Source organism: Pygocentrus nattereri, chromosome 9 (assembly GCF_015220715.1).
Source record: "Pygocentrus nattereri isolate fPygNat1 chromosome 9, fPygNat1.pri, whole genome shotgun sequence".
NCBI classification, from domain to species: Eukaryota; Metazoa; Chordata; class Actinopteri; order Characiformes; family Serrasalmidae; genus Pygocentrus; species Pygocentrus nattereri.
Genome location: NC_051219.1, coordinates 20,911,674 through 20,932,341, shown reverse-complemented (window position 1 = coordinate 20,932,341; position 20,668 = coordinate 20,911,674). Strand labels below are relative to the sequence as shown.

Genomic DNA, 20,668 nt, shown 5'->3' with positions numbered 1-20,668 from the left:
GTCCCTCTCTGGTGTCATGTGACTCATTAGAGTTACAAGGATCCAGGTGTGAATGGGGAACAAGGCTGTTAAATTAGGTGTTTTGGGTACAATTCTCTCCTACTGACTAATGGATATTCAACATGGCACCTCATGGCAAAGAACTCTCTCAGAATGTGAGAAATAGAATTGTTGTCTTACACAAAGATGGCCTGAGCTATAAGAAGATTGCTAACACCCTAAAACTGAACTATAACGTGGCAGCCAAGGTCATACAGTGGTTTTCCAGGACAGTTTTCACTCGGAACAGGCCTCACCAGAGTCAACCAAAGAAGAGTTCACATGTTCAGCATCATATCCAGAGGTTGGATTCAGAAAATAGACGCATAAGTGCGTCTATTTTATAAGTGATAATGTGGGAGGTCGCTGTGACATTCTGAAGCAGAGCACAATCCCCTCCCTTCGGAAACTGTGCCGCATGGCAGTTTTCCAACACTATAATGACCCCAAAAACACCTCCAAGATGACAACTGCCTTGCTAAGGAAGCTAAATGTAAAGGTGATGGACTGACTAAGCATGTCTCCAGACCTAAATCCAATTGAGCACCTGTGGGGCATCTTCAAGTGGAAGGTGGAGGAGCGCAAAATGTCTAACATCCACCAGCTCTGTGATGTCATCATGGAGGAGTGGAAGAGGATTCCAGTAGCAACCCGTACAGTGAATTCCATGCCCAAGAGGGTTAAGGCAGTGATAGATAATAATGGTGGCCACACAAAATACTGACATGTTCACTGTGAGTGTACTCACTTGTGTTGTCAGCTATTTAGACATTAACAGCTGTGTGTTATTTTCAGAGGAGAGTAAATCTATACTGCATGAAAAGATAATAAAATATTTGCAGAAATGTAAGATGTGCTCACTTTTGTGTGTGTGTGTATATATATATATATATATATATATATATATATATATATATATATATATATATATATATATATATATATATATATATTTAAAAAACACACACACACACACACACACACACACACACACGTATTCATTTAATTGAATTTAATTTTATGTTGATACTTGCACCAAGAGAAATTCTTTATATACACATAGCAAACAAAGATTCTGATTCTGAATTACCTCTGAAGATTTACTATAAGATGTTAATTGATAAGCACTGCTAATAATGCTCACAAACAGAAAGGTCAGATCACAATTTAATAAAGATCACATTAATACACGTTGTAGATTCACCCTGAAAAACAAAAGTTGCTCTGGGTTTGGGTATTCTTACAAAGAAAGTCTGAATTCTGTGACTTCTTGGACCAGCTGCAAGTATAAAGGTTAGATATATACAGCACATGATGTAAAATATTTCAGGAGCTTTCAAAGACATTACAGATTTCTCCACATGAGCAAGTAACAGGCAATAGAATGCATGCTACTTTTTGTCTAGAATAACAAACAGGTCAGTGTTCAAAAGGGAGAACAAGATGTCTTTTTTTGTGCCTGTAATGGTGAAGTAGAAGCAGATGACTATAAATCACTGCTAATCCTTGAATCAAGAGTATACAAATGTTTAAACTGCAAAATGTAAAAAAACTTTTTTTGTACAGCGCCATGAAGTATTTACATACACATTTTTCAAAGATACAAGGGTGAACTGATATGTAAGATTAAGAGACCCTTATTAGTCCCACAACGGGGAAATTTCACCTCCGCATTTAACCCATCCGTGAACTGAAACACCACATACACTCTAGTGAGCACACACACACACACACACACACACACACACACTAGGGGGCAGTGAGCACACTTGCCCGGAGCGGTGGGCAGCCCAATCCGCAGTGCCCGGGGAGCAGTTGGAGGTTAGTTCAAGGACACCTCAGTTATGTGCTGTCGGCTCTGGGGATCGAACCGGCGACCTTCTAGTCATGAGGCTGGTTCCCTAACTTCCAGCCCATGAATTTTCTCTTTCAGCACATTATCATCCTGTCTGAGTCAGCACTGTTTAAGTGTTTATGTGCATGTTTGAGGTTTCAAATAGAGTATTAAATCAAGACAATTATCCTATGTCTTCACCAGAGACACAATTACAGGAAAATAATATATACTGCTCAAAAAAAATAAAGGGAACACTTAAACAACACAATATAACTCCAAGTAAATCAAAACAAAGAACAAAGTATTCAATGAGAATATTTCATTCATTCAGATCTAGGATGTGTTATTTAAGTGTTCCCTTTATTTTTTTGAGCAGTGTACTAACAGCACTAACACTCTTTACAGACACTTGCATGAAAGTCAGAGGACATGAATATGAATCTGCATCGAAAGCTTCTATAATGTGTGTTAAGTGTGCCTCATGCTTTGTGTAAGATAAAGTATGTGATATTAAAAGAGCAGGTGAATGAGAAAAGTAGTAGGCAATGTGTGAGTTCTACATGAAATAGGTGAGTAATGTGTGGATACATAGAAGGACATGATGTGTATTGTGCAGAACTGCCATGAGTCTTTGTATGTATGTGTCCTTTTAATTCCTTACTTTCAGCAACTGATGCTGTGAGCACTTGAACATGAAAACCATTACTATGTATTCCTCAATCAAAATACTTCGCACAATCTCTCCCTCACCAAAGCTTATGTTGTGCCTCCTTGTGGCCTCAATTGTCAATTGCAACTAACCAGACTACTTCATTAAGGGATCTCATAACTCACTATTACTGCTACAAGTCATGGAAGCACCTGGAGTGATTCTCATTTGACTGAACAGCCTTAGAACAGTGGAACAGACATAGCAATAAAGGCCCTCGTGACCTACACAATATAGTGGATGCCACTGAAAAAATATTTACTGCCCACCTCCGTTAATTGACCTGACCTCCACTGAGCACAAATTTCACTTAAACAAGATAAAGCTAAAGGCAAGTGCCAATGAAACAAGCAAGAACTGTAAATGCATAAAAAGCATGACAGAACATCAGTAGGGAATATACCCAGAATATAATGATGTCTATGGGTGGCAGATGTTGGGCTAGCACTGATTGTAAAGAAAAGCACTAAACTTGATCATTATATTGAAGATTTGGAGGAAGCAGGGGCTACATATAATACTCTTGAATTAAAGATGGCAAACGATGGAGTACAGAGTAATAACAAAAACTATGACACTGTGCAGTTCCTTATATAATATACTGAAGTTGTAAGGGGGAGCGAGGAGGCGGACGCATACGCGGAGATAAGCGAGATTTATTAGGGGCAAATCCAGGGTCGTGGTCAGAACAGTCCAGGTTCATATAGCCGATGCGGACGGAACGGGAAGTAGACATGACAAAAACCAGAGCGACCAGCAAACAACCTTAAACAAAGACCGATACAGGGATACAGGGATACAAAGATACAACGATACAAAAGGTACAAAGACTGGCAAACGCAAAGGGCAAACACAGGGCTTAAATACATGGAACAATGAGGGACAGGTGAAAACAATCAGGGGCGGAGTTACAAACCAAAACAAGAACACATGGACAGGACTGGGAGGAGCCAACCGTGACAGAACCCCCCCCCAAAGGCACGCACACCGGGCGTGCCACACAGAACAAAACAAACCAACCCAACAAAAAAGCGAAACCCAGAGAAAGACAAAACTAAACGGGCACAGAGGCAGGAACGGGCACAGAGGCAGGAACGGGCACAGAGGCAGGAACGGGCACAGAGGCAGGAACGGGCACAGAGGCAGGAACGGAACCACAAGGCACAGGAACAGAACCACAAGGCACAGGAACAGACGGAGACACACAAGGCACAGGAACAGACGAAACAGAACGAGGACAAAAAACGGAGGGAGGACGAGGAGGCACACCAAAAAACGACGCCGACCGAGAGACGACCGGAGACACAGGACGAGGAAAACAAGAACGAACAACAGACCACGCAAAAGACAGGGGAACAGGCACCAAGACAGACACAGGAACAGAAACAGGGACAGAAACAGAAACAGGAACAGAAACAAAAGGAGACACAGGAACGGGAACCACAACAGGAACGGGAACCGAGACAGACACAACAGTAGGGAACAGGACAAAACCAGGAACAGAACAAGGCAGAAACAAAGGAACGCAAACAGACACAGGAGGCACAGAAGGACCACAGGGAACAGGGACAGAAACGGAGGGCCCAGGGGGAACAGACACTGACGAGGGCGGGATGGGAGGGAACAAAGGGGATGCGACGTCCACGGAGGCAGGCGCGGGGCCTGCTGCGACGTCCACGGAGGCAGGCGCGGGGCCTGCTGCGACGTCCACGGAGGCAGGCGCGGGGCCTGCTGCGACGTCCACGGAGGCAGGCGCGGGGCCTGCTGCGACGTCCACGGAGACTGGCGGCGGGTCCGGAGGCGCGGCGACTGGCGGCGGGTCCGGAGGCGCGGCGACTGGCGGCGGGTCCGGAGGCGCAGGCGTGCCGCGGGGTGCGGCCACGGGATCAGAAGTGCCGCGGGGTGCGGCCACGGGATCAGAAGTGCCGCGGGGTGCGGCCACGGGATCAGAAGTGCCGCGGGGTGCGGCCACGGGATCAAGCCTTCGGGCTGGGGGCCTCTGCTCCAACCTGGAGGAACACAGATACTGGACCCACTCGGCCGTTCCCAATGCTCACTCGAGCGATTGGCAGCTCGCAGTGACGCTTGCGAACGAGCCGTGTACCAAAAAACGGGTCATCTGAATGCTCCTTCTGTCTGACACCGTCTTGCACTGCAGGTCGCTCCTCCCTGCAGTGGCGCTCAAGACGGGCAGACCCAAGGCGCTTACCTGAGCTCTCGCCTCCCGGACACAAGGCGGGAAGGTCCTCCGCTTTCTTGCGGGACCGACGAGACGCTCGTGTTCCCTCAGCGCCAGGGGATTTGCTGTCTCCGGCTTGGTGGCGTTGGGACACGGCGAACTCGGGCTGCTTTGAAACAGCCGGAGTTTCGTCCCAACGGAACAACCACATGCCGGAGTCTCGCTTACCTGCTGCGTCCTGTGGAGGCCAGTCTTTCTGTAAGGGGGAGCGAGGAGGCGGACGCATACGCGGAGATAAGCGAGATTTATTAGGGGCAAAACCAGGGTCGTGGTCAGAACAGTCCAGGTTCATATAGCCGATGCGGACGGAACGGGAAGTAGACATGACAAAAACCAGAGCGACCAGCAAACAACCTTAAACAAAGACCGATACAGGGATACAAAGATACAACGATACAAAGGTACAAAGACTGGCAAACGCAAAGGGCAAACACAGGGCTTAAATACATGGAACAATGAGGGACAGGTGAAAACAATCAGGGGCGGAGTTACAAACCAAAACAAGAACACATGGACAGGACTGGGAGGAGCCAACCGTGACAGAAGTCTATAATGATGTTAATGACTACAACTGCCAGCTATGTAACTTGACCAACTGGCCACTCAATCTTGCCTGCTCCCATAAGCCCAATAAAGTGAGAAATTGAACACTCTACCTGCAAAACATTTCACTTCGTTGAACAAGCAAACAGCGTGCAATTTTTTTAGACCCTCAAAGTACAATGTGTTGTTCTCAACCCATTCCTAAAGTAAAAAAAATAAACAAAACTATGAATAAAATGTCAGCTTGTCTTAAAAACTGTTTGAGTCATTGTCACCTGTAGTCTGTGAATTTATTAACAATACTCAAGTAGTTATATTAAAATGTTTAAGTAAATGTCAATGTGGGCATGAAGTTATCAACATAAGCTCAAATCTGATTGTTTTTATTCAAATCTGTCATTATTCTTAATGCCTTCGCTCCAAAGACAATTAACTAACAGAATATATATATATATATATATATATATATATATATATATATATATATATAAAATGTCATTGCGGTCAGAAGAAAACCTCATATCTCCATTTTTGTCATTTTTCAGTTTTTGACAGTTTGAAGGTACCTGTTGTCCTTTACATTGTATGTAAATTTCATGATGAATGGATCAAAAGGAATGACCCAAAATGATGTATGTGGTTGTGTGTATATATACACACATACTCCCTTTTTTATTTTACATACATACATATACACACACACACACACACATTATATATATATATATATATATATGTGTAAAATAAAAAAAATAAAGGGAACACTCAAATAACACGTCCTAGATCTGAATGAATGAAATATTCTCATTGAATACTTTGTTCTGTACAAAGCTGAATGTGCTGACAACAAAATCACACAAAAATCATCAATGGAAATCAAATTTATTAACCAATGGAGGCCTGGATTTGGAGTCACACACAAAATTAAAGTGGAAAAACACACTACAGGCTGATCCAACTTTGATGTAATGTCCTTAAAACAAGTCAAAATGGGGCTCAGTATTGTGTGTGGCCTCCACGTGCCTGTATGACCTCCCTACAACGCCTGGGCATGCTCCTGATTAGGTGGTGGATGGTCTCCTGAGGGATCTCCTCTTAGACCTGGACTAAAGCATCCGCGTTGTTGGATGGAGCGAGACATGATGGCGGGCCAGTACATAGCTTCAATGCCTTCATCTTGCAGGAACTGCTGACACACTCCAGCCACATGAGGGTCTAGCATTGTCCTGCATTAGGAGGAACCCAGGGCCAACCGCACCAACATATGGTCTCACAAGGGGTCTGAGGATCTCATCTCGCGACCTAATGACAGTCAGGCTACCTCAGGCAAGTACATGGAGGGCTGTGCAGCCCTCCAAAGAAATGCCACCCTACATCATTACTGACCCACTGCCAAACCAGTCATGCTGAAGGATGTTGCAGGCAGCAGGTCGCTCTCCACAGCGTCTCCAGACTCTGTCACGTCTGTCACATGTGCTCAGTGTGAACATGCTTACATCTGTGAAGAGCACAGGGCGTCAGTGGCGAATTTGCCAATCCTGGTGTTCTCTGGCAAATGCCAAATGTCCTGCACGGTGTTGGGCTGTGAGGACAACCCCCATCTGTGGACGTCGGGCCCTCATACCATCCTCATGGAGTCGGTTTCTAACCATTTGTGCAGAACTATGCACATTTGTGGCCTGCTGGAGGTCATTTTGCAGGGCTCTAGCAGTGCTCCTCCTGTTCCTCCTTGCACAAAGGCGGAGGTCCTGCTGCTGGGTTGTTGCCCTCCTACGGCCTCCTCCACATCTCCTGGTGTACTGGCCTGTCTCCTGGTAGCGCCTCCAGCCTCTGGACACTACGCGGACAGACACAGCAAACCTTCTTGCCACAGCTCACATCGATGTGCCATCCTGGATGAGCTGCACTACCTGAGCCACTTGTGTGGGTTGTAGAGTCCGTCTCATGCTACCACGAGTGTGAAAGCACCACCAACATTCAAAAGTGACCAAAACATCAGCCAGAACGCATAGGTACTGAGAAGTGGTCTGTGGTCCCCACCTGCAGAACCACTCCTTTATTGAGTGTGTCGTGCTAATTGCCAATAATTTCCACCTGTTATCTATTCCATTTGCACAACAGCAGTGAAATTGATTGTCAGTCAGTGTTGCTTCCTAAGTGGACAGTTTGATTTCACAGAAGTTTGATTAATTTGGAGTTATATTGTGTTGTTTAAGTGTTCCCTTTATTTTTTTGAGCAGTGTATAATAGACTAAGGATAATGCATCTTATTATTCCTGAAAGCTATGAAAATAGTAGGTAAATATAAGTACGATAGTGGAAGGTGAATGACCAGGTTGAAATGAATTAATCTGTTGTACTGAGCAGAAGCACACGTCTGATTGGACTTAATTAGCAATTTCCTGAACACAAAGATGATGCAGGTATGCCAAACAACCAGCTTCCTGTCTGAATAAAGCCCCTTGAAAGAATCTTCGTCTTAATTTTTTTGTGTGATAATGAGCTTTCACAATAAAATCTGACATTCAGATATTCATTAGTCAATGAGAAAATGCACAATCCAATGAAGAAAATGTCCATTTAAAGCCTCTGCTCTGGCTCCTAACATGTTACATGCTAATTAGTTAATGATCTCACAGACATGATTACCAAACAGAGGGAAGAACATTTGGTCATTGCTGACCAAAAATAAAACAAATATTTGCTTTGCCTTTTACCCTTCTTTTGCCATATGAAGTCTAAAGCAGAGAGACAGTAGCAGTTTTACAGTGATCTGGCTGTATTTTGAGCTGTATTTCTGGATTGTGGCATGGATAGAGTGGGTTTCTCTCACTCTGGCTAGTGATGGCAGGTTCCTCTGAGTGTTCTGGTGTGTGAATCAAATATTAAGATTTAAGGTGATTTTCTGAGCCAACTACTCACACGATGACATCACACTAGCTAGTTAGGGTCAGGTATGCTGAATGGTCTGATATGTATATCAGGTCTGTAGTTTAAACTGTTCTGATTTTAGGAAGGCTAGACTTTACCGTTTTGCCCACAAGTTGCAAGATTCAGGTTCTAACTGTTAAATAAAATTATATGAGGATTTTTGCCAACAACTGACTTGCAAACAACTTTTCAGCAACCTACCCATTCTGTATATAGCAATAAAAGATTTTTAGACCACAAATCCCTGATATGACATTTTTCCTGTTGGTCCCTTATCTTACTTTAATACCTAATTTATTACCAGTTTTAATATCTGCATGTGTGTGCCTGGTGGGAGTGTCTCAAGTGGGAGCGTTTAGATCTTAATCTGGCCTTATGTCTAGGCCTACATTTTTTATAAAGCTTCTGTGTCACAATATATATGGTATAAAGTGTTATATGAATAAAATTGAAAAGAACTCAATAAACAAGTTAAAATTTCTCCAGTACCTGTGAGTGAGCTGGGATCCCCGCAGGCTGGACATGGTATCTTCAAGGTTCTGCCGAAGGTCAAGGACATTTTGAACCGTACGTTTCCTCTGAGAATCTGGATCTGCAGAGGAGGAAGAGAGAAAAGGTCTGTTATCACAGAGAACCAACAACCACACATACACTACCTCATAAAAGTTTGTTAACAGTTTTTAATCAGTAATATAAATCCAAAATGCCTTATATTTGCAATGAGGTAATGAAATCTAAAGGCACATCACTAAAGACTACTATAAAGAGGAAAATTACAGTGTATTATTAATTGATCTCATTCCTAAAATACTTCTAAAACAACTAAAAACACCTTTCAGTATTTAGCAAAAGCATTTTTAGTGGGAGTGTATAAACAACACTTATCTTTAGCCATTTGAAGCTACATCTCACTCTTTAGCAACATTTAGCTCAGCAAGTACATAGATTTCTAGAAGCACTTTAACAGATTAACCATTTTGCAGCATTGTATAGATGAATTTCCTTGTTCAAATGCGTTACATTTTTTGTTTTTATAAACTTAAAATTTAATCACTCACCAGTACACAGCTAACATGAAATATGAAAAAATAACTCTTGAATCAGAGCTCTTAAAAAGATTAAAGTGCAGATTAAGTTCTTTACTAATACTCAATAATAATGCAAAAACAATTTTTTAAATGTATAGTTATGTAAGGCACACTGTAGTCATGTTGGCACATCTTCTCTTATCATTTCGCCAATTAATTTCAAACAGTAACAAAACCATACCCTGAATGTTCACAAGCTCTTCTAAACTCCTGTATATACTTCACAAACTTCGCATTATCCTCCACCACTTTACACTACCTATTTCTGATGTTTCAGACCCCCACTAAGCACTAAACAGTGTTACATTCTCACATATAACCCTTTGGTGCCTTAACCCACTGACCTGTCCTATCAGTAAAGATTCAAGCTTGCTGTGTGTAGTATAATACAGGAAACCTTTATTAACTAGATGTTAACTAGAAAAGATATATCTTTTCTTCTGTATCTTATGTTGAGTCTCAAGATCTACTCTCGTTTTTTGTCTGTCTCTCTATCTGTCTGCCCTGTAATGGACCGGCGACCTGTCCAGGGAGTATCCAGCCTTCCACCCAATGACTACAAGAATACGCTCCAGCTCCCCCCACAACCCAGAACTTAGAAAGTGTGTGTGTGTGTGTGTGTGGTTGTGGTTGTGCATGTCTGTCTGTCTGTCTCTCCCTCATTGTTATATAATAGATAAGGATAATCCATTGTATGATTCCAGAAAGATCTGAAATGAATAGGAAAAAGATAAGTAAGAAAGTGGAAGATGAATGACCAGGTTGATATGAATGGATCTGTTGTTCTGAGAAGGTGCACACATCTGATTTGACTTCATGGTTGGGTTAAATGTGGAAGTGAAACTTCCCCGTGGTGGGACTAATAAGGGTCACTTAATCTTAATCCTAAAACATAACTCAATCCCATGTCTCAAAAATGTTACCCAGACCATGCTATTTAAATATACTGTAACAAATTATTTTTCTATTGTGTATAAATCAATCCAGCTGGCAGGGGCATCAGTGCAAGGCTTCCTACTGTGATCTAGCACTGTTATCCACTCATTCCCTGATTCATGAACCTTGCCTCGAACTCACTTTGAGTTTCATCCCATACAAATTTCTATACAGCCTGTAAAAAAGTGAAATGTTTTGTAAGAAACACACACACACACACTTTCTAAGCTGCTTCTCCCTGAGGGGCGTGGGGGGTGCTGGAGTCTATCCCAGCGGTCATCAGACGCAAGGCATGATACACCCTGGACAGGTCGCCAGTCCATCGCAGGGCAGACAGACAGACACACACACACACACATTCACACCTAGGGGCAATTTAGTAAGTCCAATTGTCCTGACTGCATGTCTTTGGACTGTGGGAGGAAACCGGAGAACACGGAGGAAACCCATGCAGACACAGGGAGAACATTCAAACTCCACACAGAGAGGACCCCAGTCGCCTGGCCAGAGAATCGAACCCAAGCCCTCCTCGCTATAATTATTTATAATATTTTATTATTATTTATAATGTTTTACTATGAACTATGCTTTGTTCCATAGTATGGATTGCCTACACAAAACAGCATGTGAACCTAGATTGTTTCCAGCTGCTTTTCTGGATTACAGTTTAAGAGAGCAGTACTCAATACCCAAGAGTTCCATTTGTTCCCAGTGCAACTCCCAGAATGGAAAACGTATGTGATGTTAGACACACATGAATTGGCCATTAATATAACACTTTTAAGCTCAGTTTTGAGCAAGAAGCATCAAGGACTACAAATAATGTCAACTATAATTTCATATTTTTCAAGTTGTTCTAGAATTTCCTTCTCCTCTGTTTTTTGCAGGGAGATCTATATGAGGTCATTAAGTGCCCTTTGCAATTCTCTTTATCTGTGTCCGGTCAAGCATTACTGAGTGTCATTACTGATGCTCTTTAGTCACATTCATTAAATAATCATTAGGTTAGTCTCTCAAGGTTTAACAATTTTAGCCATTTTACCAACCTTTGTTCTGTTTAAAAGCACTTTAATACTGTGTACAAACATCCTTGTACATGTAAGATGAAGGAGTCATGATCTCAAGTAACACAAACAAATACTGCTTTGAAGCATCACAGCTCTGGACACCACAACAGATTTTAAAATCATAAGAGCAAAAACATTGCGCTGCATTTTCCCTCTTTAACTGCACTAAACTGATTCCACAGTGGTGATCAGAACAGCCCTGCTTTCTAAATAGCCCTGAACGGAGAAGGACCCAGCTGTAGACAAGATGAGGGGATGAGAGAATTAGAGATGCAAATGTTCACCATGCACTACTACCCTGTTCCCAAAGGGCAGAACAAATAAATCAAAGCTAGTTGGTTAAGCTGCATGTCTGTGGAAGGATGGTGGTGATGGGGGGAGGGTTAATACACCTGCGCTCTGCAGCAATCCTGCAGTCAATGTAAATCTAAACTGTACAATGAACTGTGCATAACTCCACTAACCTCTACAAATATTGCACTCTACTCCAATTAATAAACATTAAACCTCACAGGCGTCACGCCTCAGACGGACTCTGCCAGTATTAGGAACTCCATCTCCCAGGAATCATTGGGAGAACACATGACTGGTGATGATCGGTCACGCTCCTATCAGCGCTCTACGTCACCAGATTACTAACTCATCTCACCTGAGTAGGTGAGCTCATGACCAGAGAAGTATAAAAGCCCAGGCTGTAGACTTAGTTGTTGTGAAGTATTGTTTCTGGTTTGAACTTGCTGAACATTATTTCTGACTGCCTTTTGGCTTTGACCCGTTTCTTATTTATCTGGACTGATTTTTGTCTTGCCCTGTTATATCTGGTTTTCTGTTCCTTGACTTGTGTGTCTGACCCTTTTGCCTGTGACCATGACTTTGTTTTTTGGATTTCCCTGCTTGTTACTTTTTCCTGGTGTGATGATCACAGTGGTGATCATCTGTGCTCTACTGGCTGTGACCTCTGCATGTACCTTGATGCCAATTCAGCCTGAAGTAAATAAACCTCTCCTTTTCATTCACTTAACCGTTTGTCTGGATTTTGCTGAAACCTGACAACAACAGGTTCAACAAGACTTTAATGTTTGTTTATAAAAAAAATCTTCAGAAGTGAAGCAGTACATGCTGTAAATGTAGTGTTAAAAACATAACAAAAAACTGACTGATTGGTCTGCAGTTTATATATCATGTAAGCTATGACTAACAATGACTAACACAACTGACACTCAAGTTTTAAAGTTTTATTCTGTAACTTAATAAAATGTTGAGTCTGAGCCTAAGTCAGTTAACATATGACTCAAATGTGACTCAAGTCTGACACCAGTCATCATCTCTGGTTCTATATCTAGTTTATAAAAAAAAAATAGAACTTTAATAGACACAGTGTCTCTAGTCTCACAATGTGTGGGGACCAGGTGGTAACCAGTAAAATGAAAAACAGGAAGACCCACACTCACAGACACATAGTAACATAAGCACACATACACTCACATAGCACATCTGGTGTGCAAAGGAAGTCTTGCACAACAGCTGAGTAACCAGGAGTCCCTTTGGTCACGTGGTAGAAGACACATTTGAGGAAATGAGAACTGGGACAAATATCCTTCTAAAAATCTGATATCCTGAAAATAAATACAGAAAAAAGAACATGAATTGTTTGTTCTTTATCGATATAAGTGTACCTTCCAAAACATCAGGAAGATGGCCTATCTTTCACATTATAAACACTTGACAGTGTTTAAAAGGGACAAATGAATGTATATGCCTACTCTTGTTTGATTCACATTCTCAAGGACATGCATTCCTATCTCTTTTCTAAAAAAAAAAAAAAACCTCCATCTCCATTCCATGAGCCTCAGCATTAAAAACAAGCAATAGCGATAGAAAAAAAAAACTGGTGATCTAAAACAGTACAAATGCGGAGGGTCTTGAATGAGTTGCAAAAAAAAAAAATCAAATTTCATTTTTAAAGAGTATTGTTAAAAAAAAAACTGGCAAGACAGTCACTTCAAGTATTCTCTTTTGGTTCAGTGAAAAAGAAAAGATGACCTAAAAATCTGGTCAAAGATGAGTGGGTGGGAAAAAGACAAGCTTTTTCCATTTCACTAACCTACAGACAGTAGAGGACTGAAGAAAAATTCATTGAAATTGAGAGCATTGAAACATCCCTATAAGCCCAGGAGCCAAAAATGTGATCAATATCTAAACGTATGCAGGCTTTATAACTCTTGGTATAACACAACAAATTCTCCAACAGTACAGCTACAACTAACGAAAATCCTCAGATACCCAGGCAGACGCAGAGAGCATGAGTACACTTATAAAGCATTTGGGCCATCTAATCTTCAACCATGTGTCAGTAAGGAAAGAACTGTTAATGTTAATCCTGCGGGGATAACATTGTTTACTGCTAAGGAAACACCAACCAACACTGTCATGATTCTGAAGCAGGAAAAGGAAGGGCGACACAGCACACTGACAAACAAAAACATCAAACGTTTGGTTTATCCTTAGGCAAGAATAGCTCCAATTAACTTTAAGCCTCAAAACAGCTGTGAGGCCAAAGGCTGAGAAGAAAACATAAACTAACACGCTCATTTGTTTTTAACAAGGCTTGTCCAGTCTTCTCCTCAGAAGAAGCCGAAGGTCTGTCACAAACGTGAATTGCTGACAAATCTAGCATTTGATGTGACAATACTGAACAGCAAATGCTGTACCCATTTGCCCACTATGCACGGTGCTCAGTGGAACACTGAATGTCAGGAGAAAATACTTGAATAATGACCCCTTCAGAGACAATCTTTCAAGTACAGCCCATGTCTATTTCGCCACACAAACACTACTCTTAATGTCAGTAGACCTCTCCAAAGCAACCTCAGAGAAAAACCATTTTTGTTTATGGTGATGGAGTCCAAACACTGTCCATGTGCAGTCTTTGATTCAATGCATTTGTTGATTTCATCAAGCATGGAACCTGAGATGACCCAAGTTTGGAGATGTCTAGGTGCTTTAAGGGTCTTGGTGAATCATAACATCAACTTGACTCTTCATTATTGTTACTGACTATTGTATAGTCAATAGCTGATGGGATGTTTCACATATGTTTGTAAATATGTGTTAAAAATAAAGGTGTTCAGTTAAAGTCTTGAAAATAGTACACGTGGGTGAAGACAAATAGCAGAAAATTATTTTTGCCCTTTAGCTGAATTTATTTACAGTGTATCCTTCAGCTTCAACAGTTTGACTGAATTCACAATTTTATATTGTTTTCATTCATTATTATCATCTCACTTCAATATAAGGTATGCCTTTCGCAAATAGAAGCATTATGAATACAACCAACCCTGGCACTGACTATAGGTTAATAAATACAGCCAAGCTAGCATTAGTATAATTCTTAGCATTTTTCTTTATCAATGACAGTTCAACTGAATGCTTGTGCAGCACAGTATACCTGCATTTGGAGAATATGTAGAGCAATATAAAGAGGCTAATACTGAACCCAGAATGAATGCCTCGCCTACTGGATAAAAGTTTTGCCCCACACGTTTGAAACCAGGGTCCTATCCCCCCAACAGTCAGAATTCATGAGCAACAGGATTAGCATTCTTATATCTTTCTGAATAAGAGTGGCTGCAAAATATTAAAAAGTTGTTTTTTTACCAATTTAATTTCAAACATACCACCCTCGGAATTCCATCACAACATAGTTTTACACACAATGCAACTTTAAGACACATCAGTGAGTTTCCAGGGCCTTTAAACTGGTGTTAGGATGTAGGCATATTTACAACAGGTGTTGCAATGTTTTTTCATTTTAGCCAGCTTGTCCTTTTAAGATTAGTTTTAGTTCTAAATTTTAAGGGCTATACCAATCATAACAATTACACAGCATACTGTGAATAGGTCAGTTTACTTTAAAATAAATTAAAAAATACAGTTTTTCAGCACCAACTACAAATCACTTATGTCATTCTATGAAACATGATACATTTATACAGACTATACAACAAAAGTCCACTTTTGGTATATTCAACAAAGGACCAGTTAAACATGGTAGCCTTTTTTTTTATCACAATACACAAGTAAGCCATTGTGATTTTTTGAGCACAAAGAAGCATGTAGTCCTTGCTCAGGTACTTGAATGGTACCCTTTCCACTTTCCAGTGTTATGGACTTCCAAAAACTGTCCTTGGTCCTTGATTGTGTTAGTTATTATTATTAGTTATTGCATTAGCCAAGGGATGGCAACTTTCGCCAAGATGGATAATAACATTAGTAGTTACACACTAAAGAAGAAACAAATCAGCATTTCCACTAGGAGACTTAAGTTCATACAATGTTAAAAAAAACTGACCTTACTGTGCAAGATTTCAGGTTTAAAATACATTCCTTTGCTAAATTAAAGACTCACTGGCCAATCACACAGTTGCTGTTATTATGTCTAAAGCAGCTTTATCCTAGCTGCAGATATACAAATCTAAAAGAACGATAATTGCAAAAACTTCTACTCTTCATTTTCTTCTTTATATACCTTTACATCTACAAAACTTACTGATTGATTGTGTTTTCTTCTCTTTTCAATGTAGTTCCGTTGATGACAGCACAACATGTAGAAACCATACCTGGCCAATTTCCTATTAAAATATTTCAAGTACTTTCATAGTTCCAACAACGTCAATATAGAGCTTTTTAGGAGTCTTCTGTCAACCTGTCTGTATTCTTCCTGAGACTAAAGGTTGCTTAAGAACATACAGACAAGGACCTGCTAGCACAGTTTATACAACCAGACCTGCTGCAAAATCATTGCATATTATTCATGTCAGGATCAAAATGGTCTGACTCATTTCCTACACAATTAAACTTAATTACTTAACCACCTTTAAATACTTAACCACCCTTTAACAATATGTGTGCTATGGCACAGTACAATGACAAGATTATTTTAAAAAGCCTTTTCTAAGATGTTCCACGTTCCAATAAGCTCATATTGGATTTATTTCTTTATTTATTCTACTGTAAGATAGATTAATGGGCTAAAACAATTGATTTGAGCTCCTTAAGAAAATGAATTTAAGACTAGTGACAAAATATAAACTACATGCATAAAATACTGGTATTACTGCTCACTGCCCTTATACCAGTGGTAAGCTGAGCTAAGCTCAGGCTTAGTTTCAATACTATTTCTTCATATTAAACCTACAGCTAAAACTAATTTACAATCCATTTACTATTATTTATATTGAAATATAACCACATAATTACATATTTACATTATAATAAAATAGAATTGTAACAATTATTTACATTTGATTTACATTCTGTATTATTCTGCATTGACAAATTCAACTTTCAAATTACAAAATGCTCCCTCAGAAGGGCAAACTCAGAGCATGGGACAGGCAACCTATGTAACCTATTAAACAAACTGTAAAAAGTAGTGTTTATAAACTTGGAAAAAAACCTAATGGGTTAACATAACCTAATGTAACAGAACCTAAATAACATATTTAGATACAAAACATTTGGATAAGCTTAAGAAATAACTGCAAAGTTTGTCAATTAGAGTTGTGCATTCCATATAAACCAAGAATTACCAGACAAATCTTTTCATTATCTTTATGTAGGTTTAATCCTCAAAGCCAGACATTGTGGGTCTATCCATTTAAAATGAGTCCTTCCACTAACTTCAGGAAATGCAGATTTAGTCAGTAAACCTCTTACTGACACATAAATCAAGAAACATCTGTCAAATCAGATCCTTAAGCATCTCACCCACATATTGAGGTTAACCGCCTTATCTCAACAAACATCGTCTTTACACTAGCATCTTAATGTCTTGAAAGGCACTGATAGTATCTGAATGCATTACTAGATATGAATGTTATGCTACTACGACCATCATATAAGTTAATTTTGCAGGCAAAAATAAGCACAGGCCAGCTGAAGGCTAAACAGCACTAACGCAACCTCTTTCATATGTATGATCAACAGTGATCATTAACATCATAGACATGCTTTGAATCTTCGCAAATATGTATAACCCAACGGGACTGCCACAGCTAACAGAACCAGCAATGCTTTACAACAGCCAAAAGGTTGAAACAAATATGATACTAGTAGTAGCTTATTTGCAAGCACCTAATTTTGTAATATTTTTCCTCCTTCCTACTTAAGCACTATTTATCAAGGTTGAAATAAGCTCCAGGGTTAGGAGGGGAAATGTGTCTAGTGAATAAACCAAATATAATAATGAATTTTCAAATTTCTGTCCCAATTATATAAATCTAACTAGCTAAATATTTACTACAACAATGAATCGATGAGTGGTTAGGGTGAGACAACAATATCGCATCACGAGAGTCACATCAGAGTAGCTCACAATGCTATGTTATAGCAAACAACCAAGCAATGCAAGAAAATCAATCCATACCGCAAAACAAAATTAAGCACAGCTTGTGTAGGGGCAGTTTATGTGTGTGTGTCTCAGCTTTGCTGAGAATCTTTGAAGACTCATATTAATTTACTAACCTTCTTTAAGAGTGTCACAATCCCCTAGTAACAGCGAGTGGTAAAAAAAAAAAAACAAAGAGAAGGAAGAAAAGGTGGAGGGGAGCAATCGGTCAAGTAGCCCAGAAATAAGGGGCACCAGCAGCAAATCTAAATATCCTGTCCACAAATTGACGCAAAATACCCCTAAAATATAAATCTTTTTTCTATTTGATTTTACACCCATAATAGCCCGTGCTAAAGCCTTTGAAAAGCTATGGCTGAATAATGACTCTAGAAAGCAGAGTATATCTGCAGATCATCATGAGAATCACTAGAGCAATAACAGTTAAACATATACATTTGAAAACTGCTGGTATGTCAGCTTTTCTGTAATGCAACAATGCTAACAACAGTCTCAGATGCCCCTGCAGCACACACCCCCAGTCTGAATCAAAAATTGGTCTCTCCCATTTCAAGAAATGAGTGAGCTTGGACTGTAAACAAAAGAGGACACACAGAACATGGAAATCATTCTTCAAAAGTCATAGTTAAAGAGTACATGGCATTGATTCTAGGCTTAACAACATCCTTTATCCTTATGGCTTCTATATGAAATAAAACAAAAGATGAATGAGTGACTGTGCTATATGCAGACGTAGGAAAGCATTGGGTGCAGCTTAGCCAGAGCAGGGGCTCAGATGAGGGATGCTAATGTATGCTAGTCACACAGGAAACAGTTTTTGCAGCAATTGACACACATTAGGAAGTCTTGTTTTTACTCACCCAGCACTTGACTGAAGAGAAGCTGTTCCAAGTCACCAAGCACAGTAACCACCAGTTGTGGATCCACCTTTAAAAAGGTCTTATCCCCTTCTTCTACTTCAGATACATCATTACACCCTTCTGGAGTGGTCCTGCTATTAGAATTAACCTTGCTGAAGTGAATCACTTCATCATCATCATCTGACTTACTGCTTTTCGTAGCTTCTTCAGCCTTGCTGATGGGTTTTACCTCGGCATAAAGACCACGGGGAATCCGGCTGGGCTTGCTAAGAGCAGAAGTTGCCTGAAGTGGACTGAAGCCTTTTGGTTTTCCTTGGAAGAGAGAATGCTCTGACTTGGAAAGATTTTTGGACAGTGGAGAGTTGGCACCACCTCCAGAATCTTTGGGCTTCCTTGCCTTGAACTGACCTGCACCAGTCCTGGTCATGTCATCTGCCCACTTGTGCTGGTACAGCTGCATCTTTTTTTCGGAGTCCGTAAGTACAGAAATGCTGGTCAGGGACTTCTCTTTGCGCAGCTTGGTGGGCAATGGAACACGACCTTCAGAGCTACCACTTCGGTAGGCTGACAGGTCAGCCCGAGGAGTAGCTTGTGGAAGTCCTGACTTCCCCTTCTTGGCTGCCATTCCCCTCGTTCTCCTCAACTCCCCCTCACCCAGAGGGGTCTTGGCAGTGAAGACTTCTTCAGCCTAATCTCCAGATCTAAATCCTGTCTTCTTTAGCTACCTCCAAGTGCTCCTCCTGCACAGAACCATTTAAAACATCAGTGAGTAAGGTTTTAAAAGCAAAGACATAAAAAGTGATAATGAACGATGAACAATGAATAAGCAGTAAAAAAAAAAACCTCATGACTCACCCTCGATTCTGTGATTCCAGCTTATCACAGAAAGCACCAAACATGTGACGAATGATAGACTGGTAAACAGGTCATGTCTTTACAAGGTAATCCATGTGTATGCAGCGTGCAGTACGGATGTCCAGTCGCTCTCTCCCAGCCAGTCTGGCTATGCTGCGGCAGCAGCTGCTGCTCATGTGCTAACAGTCCTTATCTCTCTTTCTCTTCCTCCAGCGCCCACCCCCACCCCCGCCCCCGCCCCCGCCCCCAGCAGGCCTCCCTGCTGTTGCGCCGTGCCGCAAATGAATGACAGAGATGACGGAAGCAGAAACAGTCCCTCCTCCTGCCCCCTTGCACTCACTCAACCTGACACCCTCCACCCAACACCCGCCTCCTTCTATCTCTCACCACACGTTAAGCCACTCAGAATGCCACACTGCTCCTGCGCCTTGAGTTAAAGGGGTAGTGATGAATTATCATCCTCATTCCCTAGACCCAGAAGCAAACTTATGCTTCTAACACTCACTGACTTTCCATCAAATTCATTTCAATATATGACTACATATATCCCAGTCAAGGGCTTGAATAAACAAATAAATCAGATTAAAGAATACTTTGAATGTGACAGACTTGCCACTCCTAAACATATATAACCAACAGTGCAATTAGTATTATTTTTTCTTATGACACATTAAACATCATATAAACCTGATATTGGTATTACATACAAAGATGTTTTTGTTCTATAATATTTATCATAAGTAAATTCACGCATTTATAACAGAAATGTATGGGAAATAATGTATCTATACCCTCACATTTAACTTGATCATCTCTGTTCATAAGAAGAGAACTGCTTACTGAGCTCAACAATTTTCGACAGCTCTCAATGAAAAGAGTTCCAAAAACAAAATATTGGATCGCAACTACTCAGATAGTGAGTGTATGTGCTTAGTTGTATCCATTTAGAATGAAAAGTTCACTGTCAAAATTTCCAAAGTTCTGGCTGCTCAGCTCATGTTTACTGTATACATGTAAGACTGTCCCAGGATCCAGTGGGATTGACTCGCCATCAAAACTGAACCATACAGAAAACCAAACTTCAGTATATACAACAATAAAGGAATGCATGATTATTGCTATTATCTATATGCATTCTCCATGTTCCAGTATTAC

At 40.6% G+C, this 20,668-nt stretch overlaps 1 protein-coding gene across 5 annotated transcripts in view; it reads right to left on the bottom strand.

Moving 5' to 3' along the window:
* Positions 1–19,689, bottom strand: part of nav1a (neuron navigator 1a) — an 85,325-nt gene extending 65,636 nt beyond the window's left edge. For 2 of the 5 annotated variants that reach the window (XM_037541432.1, XM_017694182.2), the window contains exons 1-3: positions 19,514–19,688; positions 18,659–19,398; positions 8,788–8,890 (exon numbers count right to left, since the gene is read on the bottom strand). In XM_037541432.1, the coding sequence (XP_037397329.1) occupies positions 8,788–8,890; positions 18,659–19,283 (728 nt within the window). In that variant the 5' untranslated portion in view covers positions 19,284–19,398; positions 19,514–19,688. Of the gene's footprint in view, positions 1–8,787; positions 8,891–12,874; positions 12,997–18,658; positions 19,399–19,513 lie in introns of those variants that run through there. The other 3 variants (XM_037541433.1, XM_037541434.1, XM_037541435.1) reach the window with 3 other exon arrangements.
* Between the last annotated feature and the right edge of the window lie 979 nt (positions 19,690–20,668).